This window comes from Pipistrellus kuhlii, unplaced genomic scaffold (assembly GCF_014108245.1).
Source record: "Pipistrellus kuhlii isolate mPipKuh1 unplaced genomic scaffold, mPipKuh1.p scaffold_m20_p_3, whole genome shotgun sequence".
Taxonomy (NCBI): Eukaryota; Metazoa; Chordata; class Mammalia; order Chiroptera; family Vespertilionidae; genus Pipistrellus; species Pipistrellus kuhlii.
This window is the reverse complement of record NW_023425529.1, coordinates 173,473,534-173,492,450: the sequence shown is the minus strand read 5'-3', so window position 1 is coordinate 173,492,450 and position 18,917 is coordinate 173,473,534. Positions and strand designations below refer to the sequence as shown.

The 18,917-nt window shown below is 42.7% G+C and overlaps 2 protein-coding genes and 2 long non-coding RNA genes across 5 annotated transcripts in view; 3 read left to right on the top strand and 1 right to left on the bottom strand.

The window, feature by feature from the left end:
* Positions 1-4,424: 4,424 nt before the first annotated feature.
* Positions 4,425-13,657, bottom strand: MBOAT4 (membrane bound O-acyltransferase domain containing 4). 2 transcript variants are annotated; one of them, XM_036458272.2, is made up of 4 exons: positions 13,545-13,636; positions 9,972-10,199; positions 8,608-8,832; positions 4,425-5,512 (listed from the first exon to the last, which is right to left on the bottom strand). In XM_036458272.2, exons 2-4 carry the CDS (start codon positions 10,088-10,090, stop codon positions 4,549-4,551), a joined length of 1,308 nt encoding a protein of 435 aa, XP_036314165.1. In that variant the 5' UTR covers positions 10,091-10,199; positions 13,545-13,636; the 3' UTR covers positions 4,425-4,548. The 2 variants fall into 2 exon arrangements, with proteins under 2 accessions (XP_036314165.1, XP_045444862.1); XM_045588906.1 differs by lacking the exon at positions 9,972-10,199 and having other exon boundaries at positions 13,545-13,657.
* The window catches only part of DCTN6 (dynactin subunit 6), a 24,568-nt gene continuing 19,299 nt past the window's right edge, over positions 13,649-18,917 (top strand). Inside the window, exons 1-2 of the mRNA XM_036458305.2 lie at positions 13,649-13,727; positions 18,218-18,282. Coding sequence (XP_036314198.1) covers positions 13,705-13,727; positions 18,218-18,282 — 88 coding nt within the window. The 5' untranslated portion in view covers positions 13,649-13,704. The remainder of the gene's footprint in view (positions 13,728-18,217; positions 18,283-18,917) is intronic.
* On the top strand, positions 15,146-16,889 carry LOC118730367. The gene is made up of 2 exons (XR_004991446.2): positions 15,146-16,436; positions 16,706-16,889. It is a non-coding gene; the product is annotated as an uncharacterized LOC118730367 (long non-coding RNA).
* LOC123653285 overlaps positions 18,294-18,917 on the top strand; it is a 2,318-nt gene continuing 1,694 nt past the window's right edge. Inside the window, exon 1 of the long non-coding RNA XR_006743015.1 lies at positions 18,294-18,636. This is a non-coding gene — a long non-coding RNA (uncharacterized LOC123653285). The remainder of the gene's footprint in view (positions 18,637-18,917) is intronic.

Sequence of the window (18,917 nt, the reverse complement as noted above, 5' to 3'; positions counted from 1 at the left end):
GAGCCAAACCAGGCAGGCCCGCGGGCCAAATCCGTCCCGCCAGGCCTTGCAATGTGGCCCGCACCGCGCTGTCATCACTGCACTCCGCTGCGTTTCCATCACAATGACAGTTTATGACTGTTCAGTAAACCATTCGGCCCGCGATTTAGGCTGGATTTTATATTTTGGCCCCTTCTCTGATTGAGTTCGATACCCCAAACTAGAGCAAGGGCATTTATTTTAGATGAGGTCGTTCTCCCTGATGAGGTGTCACTTGAGCAGAGACATGAGTCATGTGAAGAAGCAGCCACATGTATAATAGATCTGAGCAAGAACATTCTAGATGGAGGAAGCAATTTTTACAAACTCAGAAACTTACTGTCTTAGGGAGATAGAGAGTAGGTCAGAGGTGCATAAGTGGTCTGCAGTGAAGAAGAAAGTGTCAAAATGTGAAGATGCTAAGATTAGCTAATAAACTGCATTATCTTTTGTGAACTAGTCTTAAAGATGACATACCATCACCTCTGTCATGTAATATCTGTCACACAATGTTGGTTGAATGTGGGAGAATGTGAATTCCAGGAAGAGAATCATTGGGGGTTATTGAGGGTACTCATCACAGTGGTTTTTAGTTTTTTTTCTTTTCATAAGATACTAGGGAAGGGAAATTCCTTAATTTGGCTTCACTGCCATTGGTACCCAGTAGTCTTTTGCATACTTGTGTACATGTAAATTTTCAAACTTACACAAAAGTAGAATATGTTGAACACCCATGTCCCCATCACTCAGGTTCAACGATTTTTAACGTGTTTTGTCTGTGTGTCCCCTATTTGCCACACCCCAGATTACTTAAACACAAATCCATATCATTTCATCTGTGAGTATCCCTAAAATGTGACTTTTTTAACAAATATTATACCTGGAAAACTTAAAAATAATGCTATAGTATCCAGTTAATATTCTAATTTCCCCTATAAATGTCCTTTTACAGTTGGCTGCTTTGAATCAGGATCTAAACAAAGTCCACACATTTACATAATTATAAATAGGGGAAAAATAGAAAAATAAAAGGTGCTTAGGTTCACTTATAATTTAAGAAATGAGGAGGAATTTATCTTTGGTCTTTCCTTCTATCCTGAACAATGTGACCTTGAATTCAGATCATTACAATGAGTGTTGCCCAGTAGGAGTCAATAAAATGTTCTTTCTATAGGAAAATACAATCTAAGTGCCAAACTACTTGGTGGCAAAGTTGTAGAAAATATCCCATTAGTAAGTTGAGGATGCCAGAAAATGCCACCCATATAGCTTCACACTAGTGAATTCATCTAAGTCACTCAATTTAACATACTCAGGTTGGCCATGCAACTAAACTAAGGTAACACCTGTATTATATACATAAATATATGGCTCTCAATTATAGCTTAGCAGGTGGTTATAAAAAAAAAATAGATGCAGTAAAAACCAAGCGAGGCAAATATACTTCCTTAGAAACAGTCTGGGATCTCAAGCTATTCTTGCACATTGTCCCAGGACATGAGGCCCAAAAAAGATTAATTTAATTGGTATTCAACAATTATCATCTGCCAAATATTGGCTGAAAAATTAAAACTATTACTGAAGAAGAGAAAGAGTAGTTAGTGGTGTTTTATTGGTACTAGAGAAATACCCGGTACTCCTTCAAGTTTTTAATGAGCCACAAAAATATGACTTTGTTATTTTTATATGCTGGGAAATAAATAGAAGAAATTTAATATGCCAGTTGTTTATAAAAAAAAAAACTTAGGCACTCAGCAAGTTTATTTCTTTCTGCAAAATTCCTGCTGAATAAGTAAATGCAGATTGGGAGAGAAATGCCTCTTTACTGTGCTAAAAAATTGACAACGCATTGCCGAAATCAGTTTGGCTCGGTGGATAGAGCATAGGCCTGCAGACTAAAAGGTTCCAGGTTCAATTCCGGTCCAGGGCAGTACTTGGTTGGGGCACAACCTCAGTGGGGGCTGTGCAGGAGGCAGCTGATCGATGTTTCTCTCTCATGGATGTTTCTAACTCTCCCACTCTGTAAAAAATCAATAAAATATATATATATTTTTTAAAAATTGGCAAAGCACTTACTATGTAAGCATAAGGCTATTTTATCTGCCTCTTGTGTTGTTACACTAGGAAACTTGGGCCTGGAGAAGGGATGGCTGGGGTCACACAGGTGCTTATTGCTAATTTGGAATTAAACCACACCCTCTGCCTCCTGGACAGGTATTCTGGCCACTTCACCACAGGACAGCCTTGCTAGCATTACAATCAACAGTGATTAAGGATCAAATACTGAAATGGTATACCCATTTTACTAGAGCATTTCTTTTGAGATGCTTTGGCAATAGGCAGAGTTGAGAAGGGTCACATAAATAAAATCACTACCCCTTCACCTCTTAGTGCCAAACCCTGAAATGATGGGGAACCAAGTTTTCCACACCATCTGTTGCTATAAACATGTAAAGAAGAGTCTGTTGGAAGTGACTTGAATCTACAGTCTAGTAATTGGCATTTTAATCTGGATAGATTACTAATGATTGCCATTTGTCCTTTTATAGAAATTAGTCATTGCAATGCCCATAATCTATTGGTCTCTACAGTGCTCCTATGAGTACAAGGTCAAGTCTGTTCTTTCACCTGCTTCCCCAACAAACTGGTCCTCAGAGACTGTCTGATCATTGCCTCCAGGAGACCAGGCACCTAAGGCTGAGTAGCATCCTTTGGGCAGAAGTAGAACTTGGCTTTCTAGGCACTTCCCTAGTTAGGAAGATCTAAGACTTGCCAGGACAAACTCAAAACTCTCCGTCTGAGGCTCCTTTTCCATGCCATGGAATTGAACAAGGATTTGAACAGAGGCTGGATGAGTATCAGTGAACTTTCCCTGTGTCTGCTTTATAAAAACAACTTGGATAGAAAAAAAAAACAAAAAAAAACCACGAGTGGATTGTCTCCTTTAGAGAAGTTTAACAGGTGGGGTGGATTGCTGAACCTGGATTACCTATTTAGAGCCACTGGCTGCCTCTTGATCAGAGTAGCAGCCAACAGAGGAAAGCCAGCGCCCGGCAAGTGGCTCTCTGTGCATCGGGAGACAGAACTGCCCTGTGAGCCTGGCTTATCCAAAGCAATAGGTCAAGAGATCACATGAAGTTTTCATGGAACATTTACTAGGCAATGCCATTTCAGACTACAGAAATGATTCCTGAAAGAGTATGGTCTTGCCAATGCCATTTCAATACACAAGTTGTCTCTATCATTCCTTGGTCCTTTGTGACTTTCTGTTAAATGTTTTCTAATTAACCTTTGCTAACATTCTGAGCTTTTCAATATGGCTTATCCCATTTTAAAATATATATATTTTTTTATTGATTTCAGAGAGGGAAAGGAAGAGAGAGAGAGAGAGAGAAACATCAATGATGAGAGAGAATCATTGATTGACTGCCTCCAGCATGCCCCACATTGGGGATTGAGCCTGCAACCTGGGCATGTGCCCTGACCAGAATCAAACCTTGACCTCCTGGTTCATAGGTCGACATTCAACCACTAAGCCATGCTGGCTGGGCCCGTTTTCAGAGATTTATCTCCAGAATCTCATACAATACTTTCAAAAAACCTGATGAGGTCCCTTGTGGTCCTTATCAAACTCTTCAGGGTAATTTGGCTGATAAAAGGTGGGAGGCCAGGGGTCAGGACAAATCAGTATAGTATGACTTAGATATTGTTTTATTGTTGTTGTCTTGCTAAACTTATATTCTGGATCAAGCAGGCCAATAGCACTCAATTTTTGGATATCTATGCATATGCCAATTGGCTCACAGTACCTTATGTTTGTATATACAATATATACTGCTTCAACTTTTTTTTTTTTATTGATTTTTTTATGGAGAGGAAGAGAGAGGGATAGAGAGTTAGAAACATCAATGAGAGAGAATCATCGATCAGCTGCCTCTTGCACACCCCCTGCTGGGGATGTGCCTGCAACCAAGGTACATACCCTTGACCAGAATCGAACCTGGGACCTTTCAGTCTGCAGGCCAACACTCTATCCACTGAGCCAAACCGGTTTTGACTATTGCTTTAACTTTGCTTCCACACCAAAACCGTAAACCCTACGGGAAGAAACTATGGCTTTTTCTTTTGTGGAACCAATATAATAGCTTATTAAAGCAGATACACAAATTTCAATAGCAAGACATCAGGTATATTTATCCAACATTAAAAAAAACAAAAACTTTTATTATAAAGAAGTTCAAATATCTGCATCATCGACCACCATCTGGCACTTTCTAAATTCTGTTTCATGGGTGTATAATAGGGGTGTCGAACTCAATCAGAGAAGGGGCCAAAATCTAAAATCCAGCCTAAATCGCGGGCCGAATGGTTTACTGAACAGTCATAAACTGTCATTGTGATGGAAACGCAGCGGAGTGCAGTGATGACAGCGCGGTGCGGGCCACATTGCAAGGCCTGGCGGGACGGATTTGGCCCAAGGGCCTTGTGTTTGACACATGTGGTGTATAAAATGAAGTCTGGGGAAAGATGTCAGTTAACTTTATGCTTTCTCTTTGCTAATAGAAAAAGCAAAATGCAGTATACCACGGGAAAGACACTGCTGTAAGAATTACACAGCAGCCAGAGAGAGCAGAGGCTCCTGCCCTCCACGGCCAGCATTATATAGGCAATGATGAGCTGGGTATGGGCCCAGGTGAGAGTTCTGTAGAGTAGCCACATCAGCCAGGATCTGATAAACAGCTTGGCAGAGGTGTGAATCAGGTAGTCAGCTTTCACCATCACAGCCCAGCATAGGAAACCAAACACCTGTCCTGGGTGGAGTCCGTGCCACCAGGCGGAGAAGGCGAATGTCTGCAACAACGGCCAGGCCCTGCCCTGTTGGAATATGAGGCGTCTGAGCCACCGAGCTGTGCTCTGGTTCCATTTTCTCGTGAACAAGGATATCCTGTGGGTTGTTTCTAGCATCCAAATGTCCGCATCAGGGAGGTATCCCTCCTCGCCAGGGCTCTCGCCAAACTCAGGCCCGAAGCCTGCGGCACAGAGGAGGGAGTCATCCAGGAGCCAGTGGGAGTAGTAGGTGAGTTTGAAGAGCCCGGCCGTGGACCACATGACATAGATACACTGGAGCTGATGGCAGTCCGACAGACCCACTCCTGCACTCACCACCCGCCTCATGACCACCGTCAGGCACTCCAGTCCCAGAATCTGCAGACCCTTCCAGGTGAAAGCCCAGAAAGAGAACCGGGGACACAAAGAGCTGGACCCTTGAACACGAGCCTGAAATCTCTGGAAAGAACACAGAGGGCCTCCTAGGAGGCCAGGAAAAAAGAGCAAGTAGCTGAAATAGGGGAGTGCCTTACACAGATGCTCCGACAAAGAGATCCTGCTCCTGATGTCTTGGGATGCTGCCTCCACCTTCCCCTCACAAATGTCCAGAGACAGGGATGTGACCCTCTGGGTCAAGAGCATGAGGGAAGAAAGAGTGATGCAGAACCTGAAAGAGATACAGTTTTTCATGTAAAAAACATTCCGTATTTATTTTATCCCATTCCAGCCCCTCATACATGACCCTATAAGCAAATGGGGGTTGCTAAACAATTAAGACCAATATCATGGCCTGGAATATGCCCACAAAGACTCTTGGGTTAATTCAGAACCACAAGCTACTCCAGAAAGAATCAAAAGATAAGTGGGGAGCTGAAACCGGTTTGGCTCAGTGGTAGGCCATCAGTCTGCAGACTGAAGGGTCCCGGGTTCGATTCCGGTCAAGGGCATGTGCATTGGTTGCGGGCACATCCCCGGTAGGGGGTGTGCAGGAGGCAGCTGGTCGGTGTTTCTCTCTCATCGACGTTTCTAGCTCTCTCTCTCTCTCCCTTCCTCTCTGTAAAAAATCAATAAAATATATATATTTTTAAAAAAAGATAAATGGGGAAATTAATCAGTCAAAGAGGCAGATAAAAGAATGACAAGGAAAATTGTAGGGAGGTATTGATTATAATATTTCTAAGAATGGCTTCTAAAGATCAGGATCAGGGTCTGGGAGAAATTTGCTATAGAAGAAACAAAAAGTAGTGAAAAGATTATAGAAAGTTGAAGATTGTAAAAAATGAAGCAATCCCTGACCTTTTTTAAGAAAATACATTTTTACTGATTTCAGAGAGCAGAGGAGAGGGAGAGAGAGAGAGAAACATCAGTGATAAGAGAGAATCATGATCGGTTGCCTCCTGTACACCCCTACTTGGGATACAGCCTGAAACCCAGACATGTGCCCTGACCAGGAATTGAACAGTGACCTCCTGGTTCATGGGTTGATGCTCAACCACAGCCATCGAGCCAGGCCAATCCCTGACTTTTGCTAGCAATTTGTGCTGAGGAACGGTGAATCAACCTAGGGGTTCGGTGTGTGCGCTGAGTCATTAACAACCAAGGTGTGTTCTTAACCAATCATCTGAACATCTGAACTGTCCCTGCTTCACCCTCACAAAGTGGAGAAGATCCCACTGGCAAGATTATGGTGGAGAAAATGAAAATTACAGTGACATACTTGACAATCAGGAATACTGTCCTATGGAGAGAAAATAGCATGTTTCCTAATCACTATTGTTTTTATCTGTGTGTCAAGAATTAAGGACAATGATCTCCTCATTTGGTTTATCCTAACAATAAGCCAAGTAGCCTCCAAATGCCACCAACCCCTGTTCACTCACTTTCTGCTAAGTGCCGAATGTGTCCCTTACAGACTCACGTGTTGAAGTCCTAACCCTGGCAACTCAGAATGGGACTGTTTTTGGAGGAAGGGTATTTAGAGAGGTAGTTACATTAAAATGAGGTCATTAGGGTGGGCCCTGATCCAATACAACTGTTATCCTTGTAAGAAGAGGAGATTAGGACACAAACACACAGAGGTAAGACCATGTGGCGGCACAGGGAGAAGGTGGCCCTCTGTAAGCCAAGAAGAGAGGCCTCAGAAGAAGCTGAACCTACCAACACCTAGATCTTGGACTCCAGCTTCCAGAGGAAATACATACATTTCTATTGTTTAAGCCACCCGGTATGTGATACTTTGTTACTACAGAGCAAACTAGTACACCTTCCATTTCAGCTCTGGCTCAGCCTTGCTTCTGTCAGTCCAGATCCTGCTCAACTTGTTCTTCCTACTGAAATCCTACTCCGTCGCACCCCCATTAGTATCCCCATCCCCATCCCCATCCACCTGCCATCTTGCCTTTTCTTCAGAGAAGCAAACCCTGAGGCTTTGGTAAATCAAATAAAGAAAAGGATTCTGCCATGGCCGGTTTGGCTCAGTGGATAGAGCATTGGCCTGCGGACTGCAGGGCCCCAGGTTCGATTCCTGGTCAGGGCACATGTCTGGGTTGCAGGCTGTATCCCCAGTGGGGGGTGTGCAGGAGGCAGCCGATCAATGACTCATCATTGATGTTTCTATCTCTCTCTCCATCTCCCTTCCTCTCTGAAATCAATAAAAATATAGTTTAAAAAGGAAAAAAAAAAAAAGGATTCTGTGTTTGGTATGGTTGGCAAAGTGAGTGAGTCAATGACAGGTTGGAACCAGAGAGGTGACCCACTTCAACAGGTCAAAGCCCCATTTCTCTGACTGACCATGGATACAAAGCGATTGTGCTAACACAGGGAGCCCGAAAAAATAGGCTCAAGATCACAGAGATAGCCGAAACCGGTTTGGCTCAGTGGATAGAGCGTCAGCCTGCGGACTGAAAGGTCCCAGGTTCGATTCCTGTCAAGGGCATGTACCTTGGTTGCAGGCACATCCCCAGTAGGGGGTGTGCAAGAGGCAGCTGATCGATGTTTCTCTCTCATCGATGTTTCTAACTCCCTATCCCTCTCTCTTCCTCTCTGTAAAAAACAATAAAATATGTTTTTTTAAAAATCGCAGAGATTTTCTTCCCCCTAATCTTGGTGATGTCACCGACACATGAAAACACTTCTCTAGGCTGTAATTAGCACTGATTTTTTTTTTTTTTTCTTTTCTAGATTGGGTGCCTTTCCTTCTTCTGAGAAAATGGAAGGGTGAGTCCCAATGACAGTACAACTCTTGCACAGCAGGTGCCATGGGAAGGCAGCAAAGGTTTACAGTGGACTTATACCTCCCCTGAACTGCTAAAGGGGAGGGCAGGCTGCTGGCTGAGTGTCTACACCACCCACACGAGGTGAGCAAACTGTGCTTACTCACTTCCGGGCAGCCTCGTCTGTGTGCCCGGGGACTCCTGGGCCAACCTTCTCTGGCACAAAGGTAATTACAGTTACGTGCCAGACTACACTTCATGGATGAACACCTGGTAGTTATTAACAATCATATCATTACATTTAATTCATTATCTCTAACATACAGGGTCTTGGAAGATAGGTTTTTTTACATTCCACCACCACCACACACCTTTTTTTTTCTTCTTCAGAAAAAGAAACAGAGGCTGTGAGAGGTTCAATGACTTGCTCAAGGTCACACTGCTCAAATATGGAAGAATTTGGATTCAAGCTCAATACCCAGTTCTGCCACCACAGTGCAAACAATCCCTTTGGACGGTTCCGTACAAGCACATGGCTGAACTGCTTTACCTCATGGAAGGAGGTTCCTGCAGGTAATACTCAGTGTAGTGCAAACCCAGGTGGCACAGCGTCTGCCAGCTCATCTGAAAGAAGAAAGTCCACCTGTGGACCTCCTGTGGGCCGAGGGAGCAGATCAGAACCACAGTGCCCAGAGCGGGGATGAAGACAAGCACAGCAAAGGAACCCATGGCAGCCAAGGCCAGGGCCCCTCCTCCAGCCAGGAGAAAGAGGTGCCTGAAAGAAGAAGGACAGACTGACTTAGAACAGTGCGACACATGAGCCGCTGCAGTCACTCTGGGTGACTCAGTGGAAGCAGGCCTCACAGAGCACCTGTAGACGTCATACTGTTATCACTCCCAAACCTTCCTTCCGTTCTTCTGACGGGAAGAGCCATGGGAGAAAGAGCCAGAGTCCATTTGTGAATGATTACCCTAGGACCATGGTCTGCAAACTGTGGCTTGAGAGCCACATGCGGCTCTTTGGCCCTTTGAGTGTGGCTCTTCCACAAAATGCCATGGCCTGGGCGAGTCTGTTTTGAAGAAGTGGCCTTAGAAGGAGTTCAAGTTTAAAAATATTTGGCTCTCAAGAGAAATGTCAATCGTTGTTCCATTGCTATTTAGCTCTGTTGACGAATGAGTTTGCCGACCACTGCACTAGGAGATCAGTCTTAACTCCTGCTTTAGTGATCCTGGGCGCCTCTCTATGATGTCCCCCATTCAAGTAGGAATGACACCTGCCCCCTAACAACTCTGGGTGACAGGTCCAGGAGGTTTCCTGCCTGGGACATCTTTGAAATCTACTGGTATGAAAGTGAGGTCAACCTGGTGTTGAGGATCTAGGAAATCTCTCTCGATGTCATCTCATCAAGAAGTATAAACTGGTAGTTACAGAATAGCCATGCGGATGTAAGGTATAGCATAGGGAATATTGTCAATAATATTGTAATAAGTATGTATGGTGTGAGATGGGTACCAGATTTATTGGGGTTCTAACTTAGTGAGTTATATAATGCCTAATCACTGGATTGCACACCTAAAACTAATATAATATTGTATGTCAGCTGTAATTTAAAAATTTAAAAACACACCTAAAGTAAAAAAATGATTCTCATCATTGGTGTTTCTATCTCTCACTCCTTCTGCCTTCCTCTCTGAAATCAATAATAATAAAAAAAAGTGTGATTATATTTAATCTGCGTTGCAATCTATGCTATTTGACCTACCGTGTTTCCCTGAAAATAAGACATCCTCTGAAAATAAGACCTAGCACAATGTTGGGAGAAAAAAATTAATATAAGACACTGTCTTATTTTGGGGGAAACAGGGTACTATAACATTCATAGATGTCTAGACAAAATCAGCCATCACACCTACCTGGCACGAGTGGAAAATGAATCCATCCTGCAGAGATAATTAAATAGAAGTGCAAAGGGAAAAGCAGACCCTTGATAAAGTGAGACGGGATGGAGGAAAAACAGCCGAAGCCAACCCATTAGGAACTGGCACAGATGATCCTGTCCTCTCCAGAGTCCTTAACTGGTGCCTTCCTGCAGCAGAGTCCTCAGCCGGGCTCTCTGGTCTCTTTATAAGGCACAGGAAGGCCTGGGTGAGCAAAAGGCAAACAAAAGCACTAGGGATGGCAGCATAAAAGTTGGTTTTCTGATAAAAGGAACTGCACTATAGAAACCAAAACATTTGTGGTCATATTACTTAATAATGGCATGTAAGTGCTTTCAAAAGTTCTGGTTTTGTTTAGTTTACGTATCACAGTGTTTGTCTTTCCAGCCATCTGACTATCATATTTTCTTCACTAAGTTAAGGAAAAATCCTATTTTCCAGTAGCGGACAGACAATTCTGCAAACTGGGGGAGGAGAGACAAAAACATGAGTATGAGGAAGGGAGGTGGGTTCTCAAAGAGTAAGAAGATTCCCTCCTCCCAACTCCCACTTCCTCTTTATGTTCTTTTTTCCTTTTCTTTTTTTTAAATGATGGACCTATTTAAAAAAAAAAAAAAAAAAATATATATATATATATATATATATATATATATATATATATATATATAAAATTGATTTTTACAGAGAGAAAGGAAGAGGGAGAGAGAGAGAGAGTTGGAAACATTGACGAGAAAGAAACATCGATCAACCACCTCCTGCACACCTCCTACTGGGGATGTGCCCACAACCAAGGTACATGCCCTTGACTGGAATCGAACCTGGGACTCTCGAGTCCACAGGCCAACACTCTATCCACTGAGCCAAACCAGTCAGGGCCTTTTTTTTTTTTTTTTTTTTTAGTGTGGAAGGGAGAAGAGAAAGAGAGAAACATCAATGTGAGAGACATGTCAATTGATTGCCTCCTGCATTCGCCCTGACTGGTCCTGGGGATGGAGCCTTTGTCTGAGGTAGGGCCCTTGACCAATTGAACCCAAGACCCTTGTGTCTTCAATCCAAACTGGCTAGGGCTCTTTTTTTTTTATTTTTCTTCCATAGTATCTGTTACCACCCCCTTATAAATCTACTTCTCAGTTTACTGCCTGTCCTCCTGCTACAAATGTGAGCTCTACAAGGAAAAGCCTTTGTTTTGTTTATTGCTGTCTCCCCAGCACATAGAACAATGCTAGGCACGTACTATGTACTCAGTAAATACTTGTTAAAAATAAAAAGGCAGAGAAGCCCCTAACTTGTTTGCTTCTGCGTTAAACCACATGCCTGCACTGTTTCTGCCAGCTGAGCCAGCCCTTAAGGAGTTCTAGTCCTGTTTCAACCAAATAGGACTGACACTTTCCCATGCACAGTTCTGACCAATCAAAATGGCTCTAGGGTTTCATTTTTCACTGATTACCTTTCCCCAGGTGGAGCTGAGCAGACTGCCTAGCTGAAAGCGGGCCTGACCTCAGAGCCTCCTGGCTCCCAAGCAGCCTCACCACCTTTTTTCACAGTAGTGTTTTTTTTTTGTTTTGTTTTGTTTTCAGCCATAATGTATTGCCATGGAGCTCTATGAAGTTTCCTTCTTTACTGCACCCCAAATTGAGGTTTTGAATTGGCACCAACTAACTTTGACAGCAGCCATAGGTATCAAAAGTTCCTCATCCCCCACCCTTTTATACTTTCTTTCCCCAAATCACATGTCCAGGATTTTAGTAAGTCCTGCTTCACTGACACCAACTATAATGAAAAAAACTGACATACAGAGTATGTGACATCTGAGACATAAAGGGGCAAAGGGCAAAGGACAGGTGAAAGCCATCTAGGGTGGAAAGTCGACTTGCCTTCTTTGAGAGTGAAAGTGTGATTAGAGAAAGAGGAAGAGGAACATGAAATTAAAGAAAAGAGAAGTAGGCAAGTGTAGGATCTAGCCCAGAGATCGGTTATGGAAAGAGTTTGGATTAAAAAAAAAAAATTATTTTAGAGAGGAAGGAAGAGGGAGAGAGATAAACATCTATGATGAGAGAGAATCATCGATTGGCTGCCTCCTGCATGCCCCACACAGGGGATCAAGCCTGCAACCCAGGTATGTGCCCTGACCAGGAATTGAACCATGCTGGTCAAGGCCCAAACACTGAGAGCAACCCAGGCTGGCCTGGATTTTACAAGGAATAGGAAGTAAAAACCAAACTGGATTTGGTTTTTAAAGGATGATTTTAACTATTGGCTTGGGTGGGGTGTGGGTGGTCGTGGTGGGGTGACTTTGGAGGTGAAGGGTGGAGAGAGCAGACCACAGAGGAGCTGAGATTATAATAGAGAGCTGATAGAGTAAATGATGCAAAGTGGAATGACAGACACCAGCTACAGGACCAGCAGAACTTGCTGTTGAATTATATAGATGGAGAGGTGAGGAGTGCCTAGAACACACGTCAACTCATGGCCTACAGGCAGCATGTTGCCCATAAGAATTTTTTCGGCCCAGCCAATATAACGGTATGTAAGAAACATTTTAATAAAAATTTTGTAACTTAATTTTCACACTACCCTGTTATACATAATTAATAATAACGAATTACAACATTCACTAATGACTGATTACTAGAATCATGTTGCATTCATTTCCCTTCCATGCCTTCCAAACAGGCGCACCATTTCTCTCCACTAATACTAGCAGTGAATATTTTAGCAGCCGATTGTCACCTCATTAATCTTGTACTGCCTTGTTTGGTATGTGCAACAGGAAATATTTTGCTTTCTGAGAACAGGAAAAATAGGGTTTTTTGCATTACGCTTACTAATTTGTGCAGTTATTCAGTGTCTGGTGAGTTAATGTTCAAGAAAAAATATTGTCATTAAAATGTTCTATTATTTTGTTAACGATGACTCATTTACTTCAGCCTTTTGTATTCAGCATGTCTCTATCAAAATAAACCTGTGTTTTGATGAAACTTGAAGCTTTTGTTTTTTTGCGGCCCACATAAACTTAAACCATGTTTATTTGGCCCTTGTTAGCCTTTGAGTTTGACATACTTGCTTTACTGAGCTGGAGATCAAAGGACCAGCTGGTTGGAGAGAGAGCCAGACATGAATCGAAAGCTCTAGGTTTGATAAGACTTTGAGGCAGTAGGCAATTGAATAATCAGGAGTGAAGTTCAGTAAAGGATTAACCGGAGAAAGCCAGTAAGTAAAGGTACTTAATTTATGAGATTGATGAGCTCATCGAGAAAGAGGTAAATTCACTGAACAAGGAAGAGGCCCAAGGGCCTAGCATGAAGTCTTCTTTCTAGTCTCCATTTTAAAGAATGAAGACTAAAAATCCTTGGGCCTAGCAGGAAGTCTTCTTTCTAGTCTCCATCTTAAAGAATGAAGACTAAAAATGAATGGTGGAGTATAATGAGGTCATAATGATGTATGTTGGATTGGATTCAATAACTGTTTTAAATCTGAGCCTATGGACCCCTAGATTGAGTTGAAATCAGCTAGTGGCCATACACCTCCGCCCAGAACTAGCTGACTCACCCAGGCAGCAGAGGAGGGGCGAGCCCCACTCCGGCCCCGCCCCGAAGGACAAGCCCCGCCTCCTTCCAGTCCTGTCAGGTCATCCAATCGCTTGTCGAGATCATCGCTTTTCCCAGGCGCTCGTGTCGATCTGGATTCCAATTGGAGGCGGGGCCAAACCATGGCGGAGAAGGCTCAGAAGAGGTGGGTCTGGTGTTTGGGAAAAGCCTGCTCTCGGCTCTCTGCAGAGATGGAGCCTGTTCTGGTCGCCCACGGCGGGGACTGGGATGGCGTGTTACCCCCGGCACTTGGCCCGAATGCTCCCTGAAGCCCAGGCCTTGCTTCCGCGGCGGGAGGAGGCGACCGAACGGGGATTGGAAGGCCTGGGAAGAGATGCGGAAGCGGGGCCGGGAAGGGCCTGCTCCTCCATCCGGGGCCCACCGCGCAGGCTCTCCCCCACGCGCCTGCGCAAAGGGGTCGGGGCGGAAGAAGGGGGCGGGGGTGAGGAAGGCGGGGGCCGTGAGGGCGGAGGGGTCGCCTCTTCCGCTGCGCTCGGGGCGGCGGGTCGCCGGCGGCTCCGAGCTGCCTTGTCGGGTGTGTGTTCCCAGACACCCACGTCAGGGCTGGCCGCGCCCCGTCCCTGCCGCCTGCCGCGGGCGGTGTGTGGGTGCGGACTGGTCCACGGTCACTGGTGCAGAAGGGGTCGCGCGGGGACGGGAACGGAGACACTCTGCCCGCGGGGACCGGCTGCTTTGTGACCGCGGACGGGGGCCGGAGCTGTGGCTTCCCCGGCGGTCTCCTTGCTGGGAGCTGGTCGTGGCTGAAAGGAACGGCTCAGGGGAGACAGATGCTTAGAGGTGACCAGACGTCCCGCTTTTCGGGACTGTCCCGCTTTTTAACAATTTGTCCCGCGTCCCGGGGCGTTTTAAAAAAGAGCCGGGGGACGCGGGACAAATTGTTCAAAATCGGGACGCCCGGTCACCTTAGCTTACGTTAAACTGTGTCCAAAAACAGCAGTGATCCGCACCCTCTGCTGACTCTCTCTGAAAAAGACGACAGAATTTGTTTCTGGTGCCGTACATTTATTTATTTTTAAAAAAATATATTTTATTGATTTTTTTTACATAGAGGAAGGGAGAGGGATAGAGAGTTAGAAGCATCGACCATTTGCCTCCTGCACACTCCCCACTGGAGATGTGCCCGCAACCAAGGTACATGCTCTTGACCGGAATCGATCCCCAGACCCTTGAGTCCACAGGCTCATGCTCTATCCACTGAGCCAAACCGGTTTCGGCTGGTGCCATACTTTTAAATATAGGTTGTTTTACTTAAGCAGGTAACTAATTTATTTCCTAAGCTACAGGGGAACAGATCTGTGACTATTATGTGCAGTATACAGTAGTGTATACGGTGGAGATGAAGGTATTTCTTGTTGACTTGTTTTTTTTAAATAATATGTATTAATGATTATTTTACAGAGAGGAAGGGAAAAGGATAGATAGGGATGAGAAAAAAAATACCTATCAGCTGCCTCCTGCACGCCCCCTACTGGGGATGTGCCTGTAACCAAGGTACATGCCTTTGACCGGAATGGAACCTGGGACCCTTCAGTCCACAGCCAAACCGGTCAGGGCTGGTTGACTTATTTTAATAGAACTTGGCTGCCTGCTGCTTCTCTGCCCCACCAGTCTGAGGCAGTGTGTCTACCCGGAGGTGTTTGGACCATATATTTTTTTAGTTGATATAAAGGTGAATTTAATTACTTCCTGCAGCACAGAAGTATGCTGATTGTGACACAAACTCTACCTGGGGCATTAAAACTGAAGACAGAGGGAGACTTGTGAATTGCTCCTGTCTTCACTTGTCAGGAGAAATCAAATGTTAGATAATGCTCTTGTCATAAAAAATTAGAGGGAAGCTGAGGGAATGGAAAGTTGGGATGGGAAATAAGGTCTAAAACAAGAGGCATTTATATATAAAGCCTCATTTATTTGACCAAAGCTTAATAAATACATAGTTTAGCGCACAAACCCACTCTAAATGAAAGGCATTAGAGAATTGTCATCTATAAATGGTGATACATTCAAGGATCACATCTCTCAAAGGAAAAATATCCGAAATGACAGGTTCTTTCCAGAAAACTTTCAACAGAAAAGAGATGATTGGTGCTAGGATAGTGATGCCCCACCAGTGAACTTTGCTTCCAGAAATTTCTAGACTCTGGGTTTCTGTTTCCTCATCTGCAAAATGAGAGATTATTTTCTGAGTTACGTTACTCAAGTTTTTCTTTCTTACTCATAGAAAGGTTCTATATTTTCTGTGATTTCAGCAGAATCAGGTGGCACATAGTAACCCAGATAGGTCATTTTCAAATTTCATGAACTTGAGCCTTGTACAAAGCTAGTGAATGTCAAAATGATGGAAATACCTGTAGCTGTGTCTAGTCTCACAAACATTTCTTGAAGTTAGACCCAGGGATTATTCGTTTTTTGTTTGATATATACACTTTTTGCTTAGAGCTTTAAAAATATTTTGTGGTAGGAAGTTTTGTTCACTGAAATTTGTGGAAGAAGAATTTGTGCATGTCTTTCTTAACTTTATCAGCAGTAGGGAAGTTGATATGATTTAAAATATTTTTGGTATTACTTTGCACTTATATTGCAATATTGGGGGGGATTCTGAAATATGAATGATGGAGAGACATGTTAAAGAGTTTGTGCCCTGCATGTTTATATATTAATATTAGTAGAACTTATAAAATAATATTGATATGAGTGAGTCATTGCAATCTAGATTTCTGGTCCTTGCTGGTGGTAAAATAATTGCTGAAATGAGAAAATAACTTTTTGAAGAATTTATAAATCAAGGCAGTAACGTTTTGGTCAACAAAGCTTCAATGGTTTCACATACCAGGTTTTAATAATTTTTTATTTTAAATATATTTTATTGATTTTTTTTTACAGAGAGGAAGGGAAAGAGATAGAAAGTTAGAAATATCGATGAGAGAGAAACATTAATCATCTGCCTCCTGCACACCCCCCACTGGGGATGTGCCCGCAACCAAGGTACATGCCCTTGACCAGAATCAAAGCCCGGACTCTTCAGTCCGCAGGCCAATGCTCTATCCACTGATTTCTAGAGAGAGGGGAGGGAGGGAAGATGAGGGTGAGAGAGGGTTTCAGCTTTAATAATTTTTTAAAATGCAAAATTCATGTCTTAGAAGGTAATTTGATAGCTTTTGTTGGTCTTACAAAGCTAGAACAAGGCAAGGGTGTCTGGTCTCCTAACTCCTACTTAATATTGTACTGGAAGTCCTAGCCAGAACAGTAAGGCAAGAAAAAGAAATAATATGCATACAAATTGGAAAAAGAACTAAAACTATCCCTATTCTCCGAACACAAAAGTTTTTACATGGAAAAACCCAGAGAACCTACCAAAAAAGCTACTCGAACTGAGTGGGTTTGAGTGGGTTTAAGCAAGGTCAGGACACAAGGTCAATATACAAAATTACTGTGTTTTTATAATGTACTAGCAATGGACAACTAGAAATCAAAATTTTGAAAAATCCAAATAGAATTCTAAAGTCAAAATATCTAAAATGTTGTTATTTCATAGAAGCTGAGAGTAGATTTATTGCCCCTAAGAAAAATTCTTTGCATAATGTGAAAAAGTTACTTACTGTCAATTTAATGGGAAAATCATTTGGTACAGTTTATATCAGCACAACACTCAGCTAGGGCAGCATTTAGCTAGATTCAGCTGTGTCAAACAAAAGATCAGGGCAGAATATCAATATTTGTTTTGAACAGTTTGAACTATAAGTTATATCATTCAATAAGCAGTTTTATATACAGTTAGAAAATAAATAGGAACATGTATGCATTACATTAATTTTTATATTAATATTACCTTGCTGGTTAAATAATTTGAATATACACTCTTTTCCCCCTTTTTTACAAAAGTAGTGGCATAGTATATAAACTGTCCATTTTCTGGCTTTGCTTTTCTTTTTAATTTTATTTTATCATTATTATTATTTTAATCCTCGGATATTTTTTCCACTGATTTCTAGAGAGAGGGTGAAGGAGGGAGGGAGAGAGAGAGAAAAAAAACAAACATTGGCATGAGAGAGACACATTGATTGGTTGCCTCCCGTACACACCCCTACCGGTATGTGCTCTTGACTGGGAATTGAACCCGAGACCATTTGGTCTGCTGGCTGATGCTCTAACCACTGAGCATCCAGCCAGGGCTGGCTTTCTTTCTTTTTTTTTCTTCTTCTTTTTCTTGTAGTCTGGAGATCATTTTAAATCTTTACATAAAGAATTATTCTTTTTTTTATTATTGTGTTTTAGTCCATAGTATACTATAATTTATTAACCAGTCCCCTACTAATGGATATCTGTGTTTTCAGCTTTTTGGTGCCGGTGTTGAAAGAAAAGGATTCAAGCCTCTTTTTCTCTCAAGCATTGTAATTAATAATAAGGGCTCATAGATGATTTTAGCCTAATGTATAGTATGCCAGCTGAAAAGTTTATAATATATTAAACCTTACCTTCTTACAATTTACTTTGCCTTTACTAGTATCCATCAATTTTTTTTCTTAGCCTTTTTTCATCACAGGGTATGATGGCTTCTATAACAATATTTGTAAACTTCACCCATGCTAAATGTTACCTGTTTTCTTCCTTCAGTGTGAAGATTGCTCCTGGAGCAGTTGTGTGTGTAGAAAGTGAAATCAGGGGAGATGTAACTATAGGTAAGAAAATAGTTTACTCGTGTTGTTTCTCAAGAAGTGATGTGACTTAATTTCAGTGTTTTACAATAATTAGGTATTTTGTCTTGCTTCACTGATGTCCTGCTTTTGCCAAAACAATCTATTTTCTCCCATAAGTGTTTTAGGTTTCTAAAAGGATGTAATGTGATGTAGACCCTATTTAAACTTCTATCTGATAAACTAGTGAAGCAATTTAAATTATTCACTTTACATCTATTGTGTGCTAGCACAGGGATATAGCAATGAATAGAGCAGAAAAACATACTGCCAGTTTTGGAGCTTACATTCTTCCGGCTGATTATTAACAGTGTGAGCCATGAAGTGTGACAGACTGAGGTGAGCATCCTTGCACTTCACTTGTTGGGTTAATATAGACATATTTCTTAACCTCAGCAGCCTTCATTTTCCCCGTGTGTGTCTCAGAATGGGTTTAGCTGCATGTAGGGGTGGCTTAAACATGCAAAGGTTTGCCGTCACCGGGTGGCTCAGTTAGTTGAAGTGTTGTCTCATATACCAAAAGCGTTGCGGGTTCAATTCCCGGTTTGGGCATATACCTAGGTTTCTCCGGGAGGCAACCAATCGATGTTTTTCACATTTATTTATTTATTTATTTATTT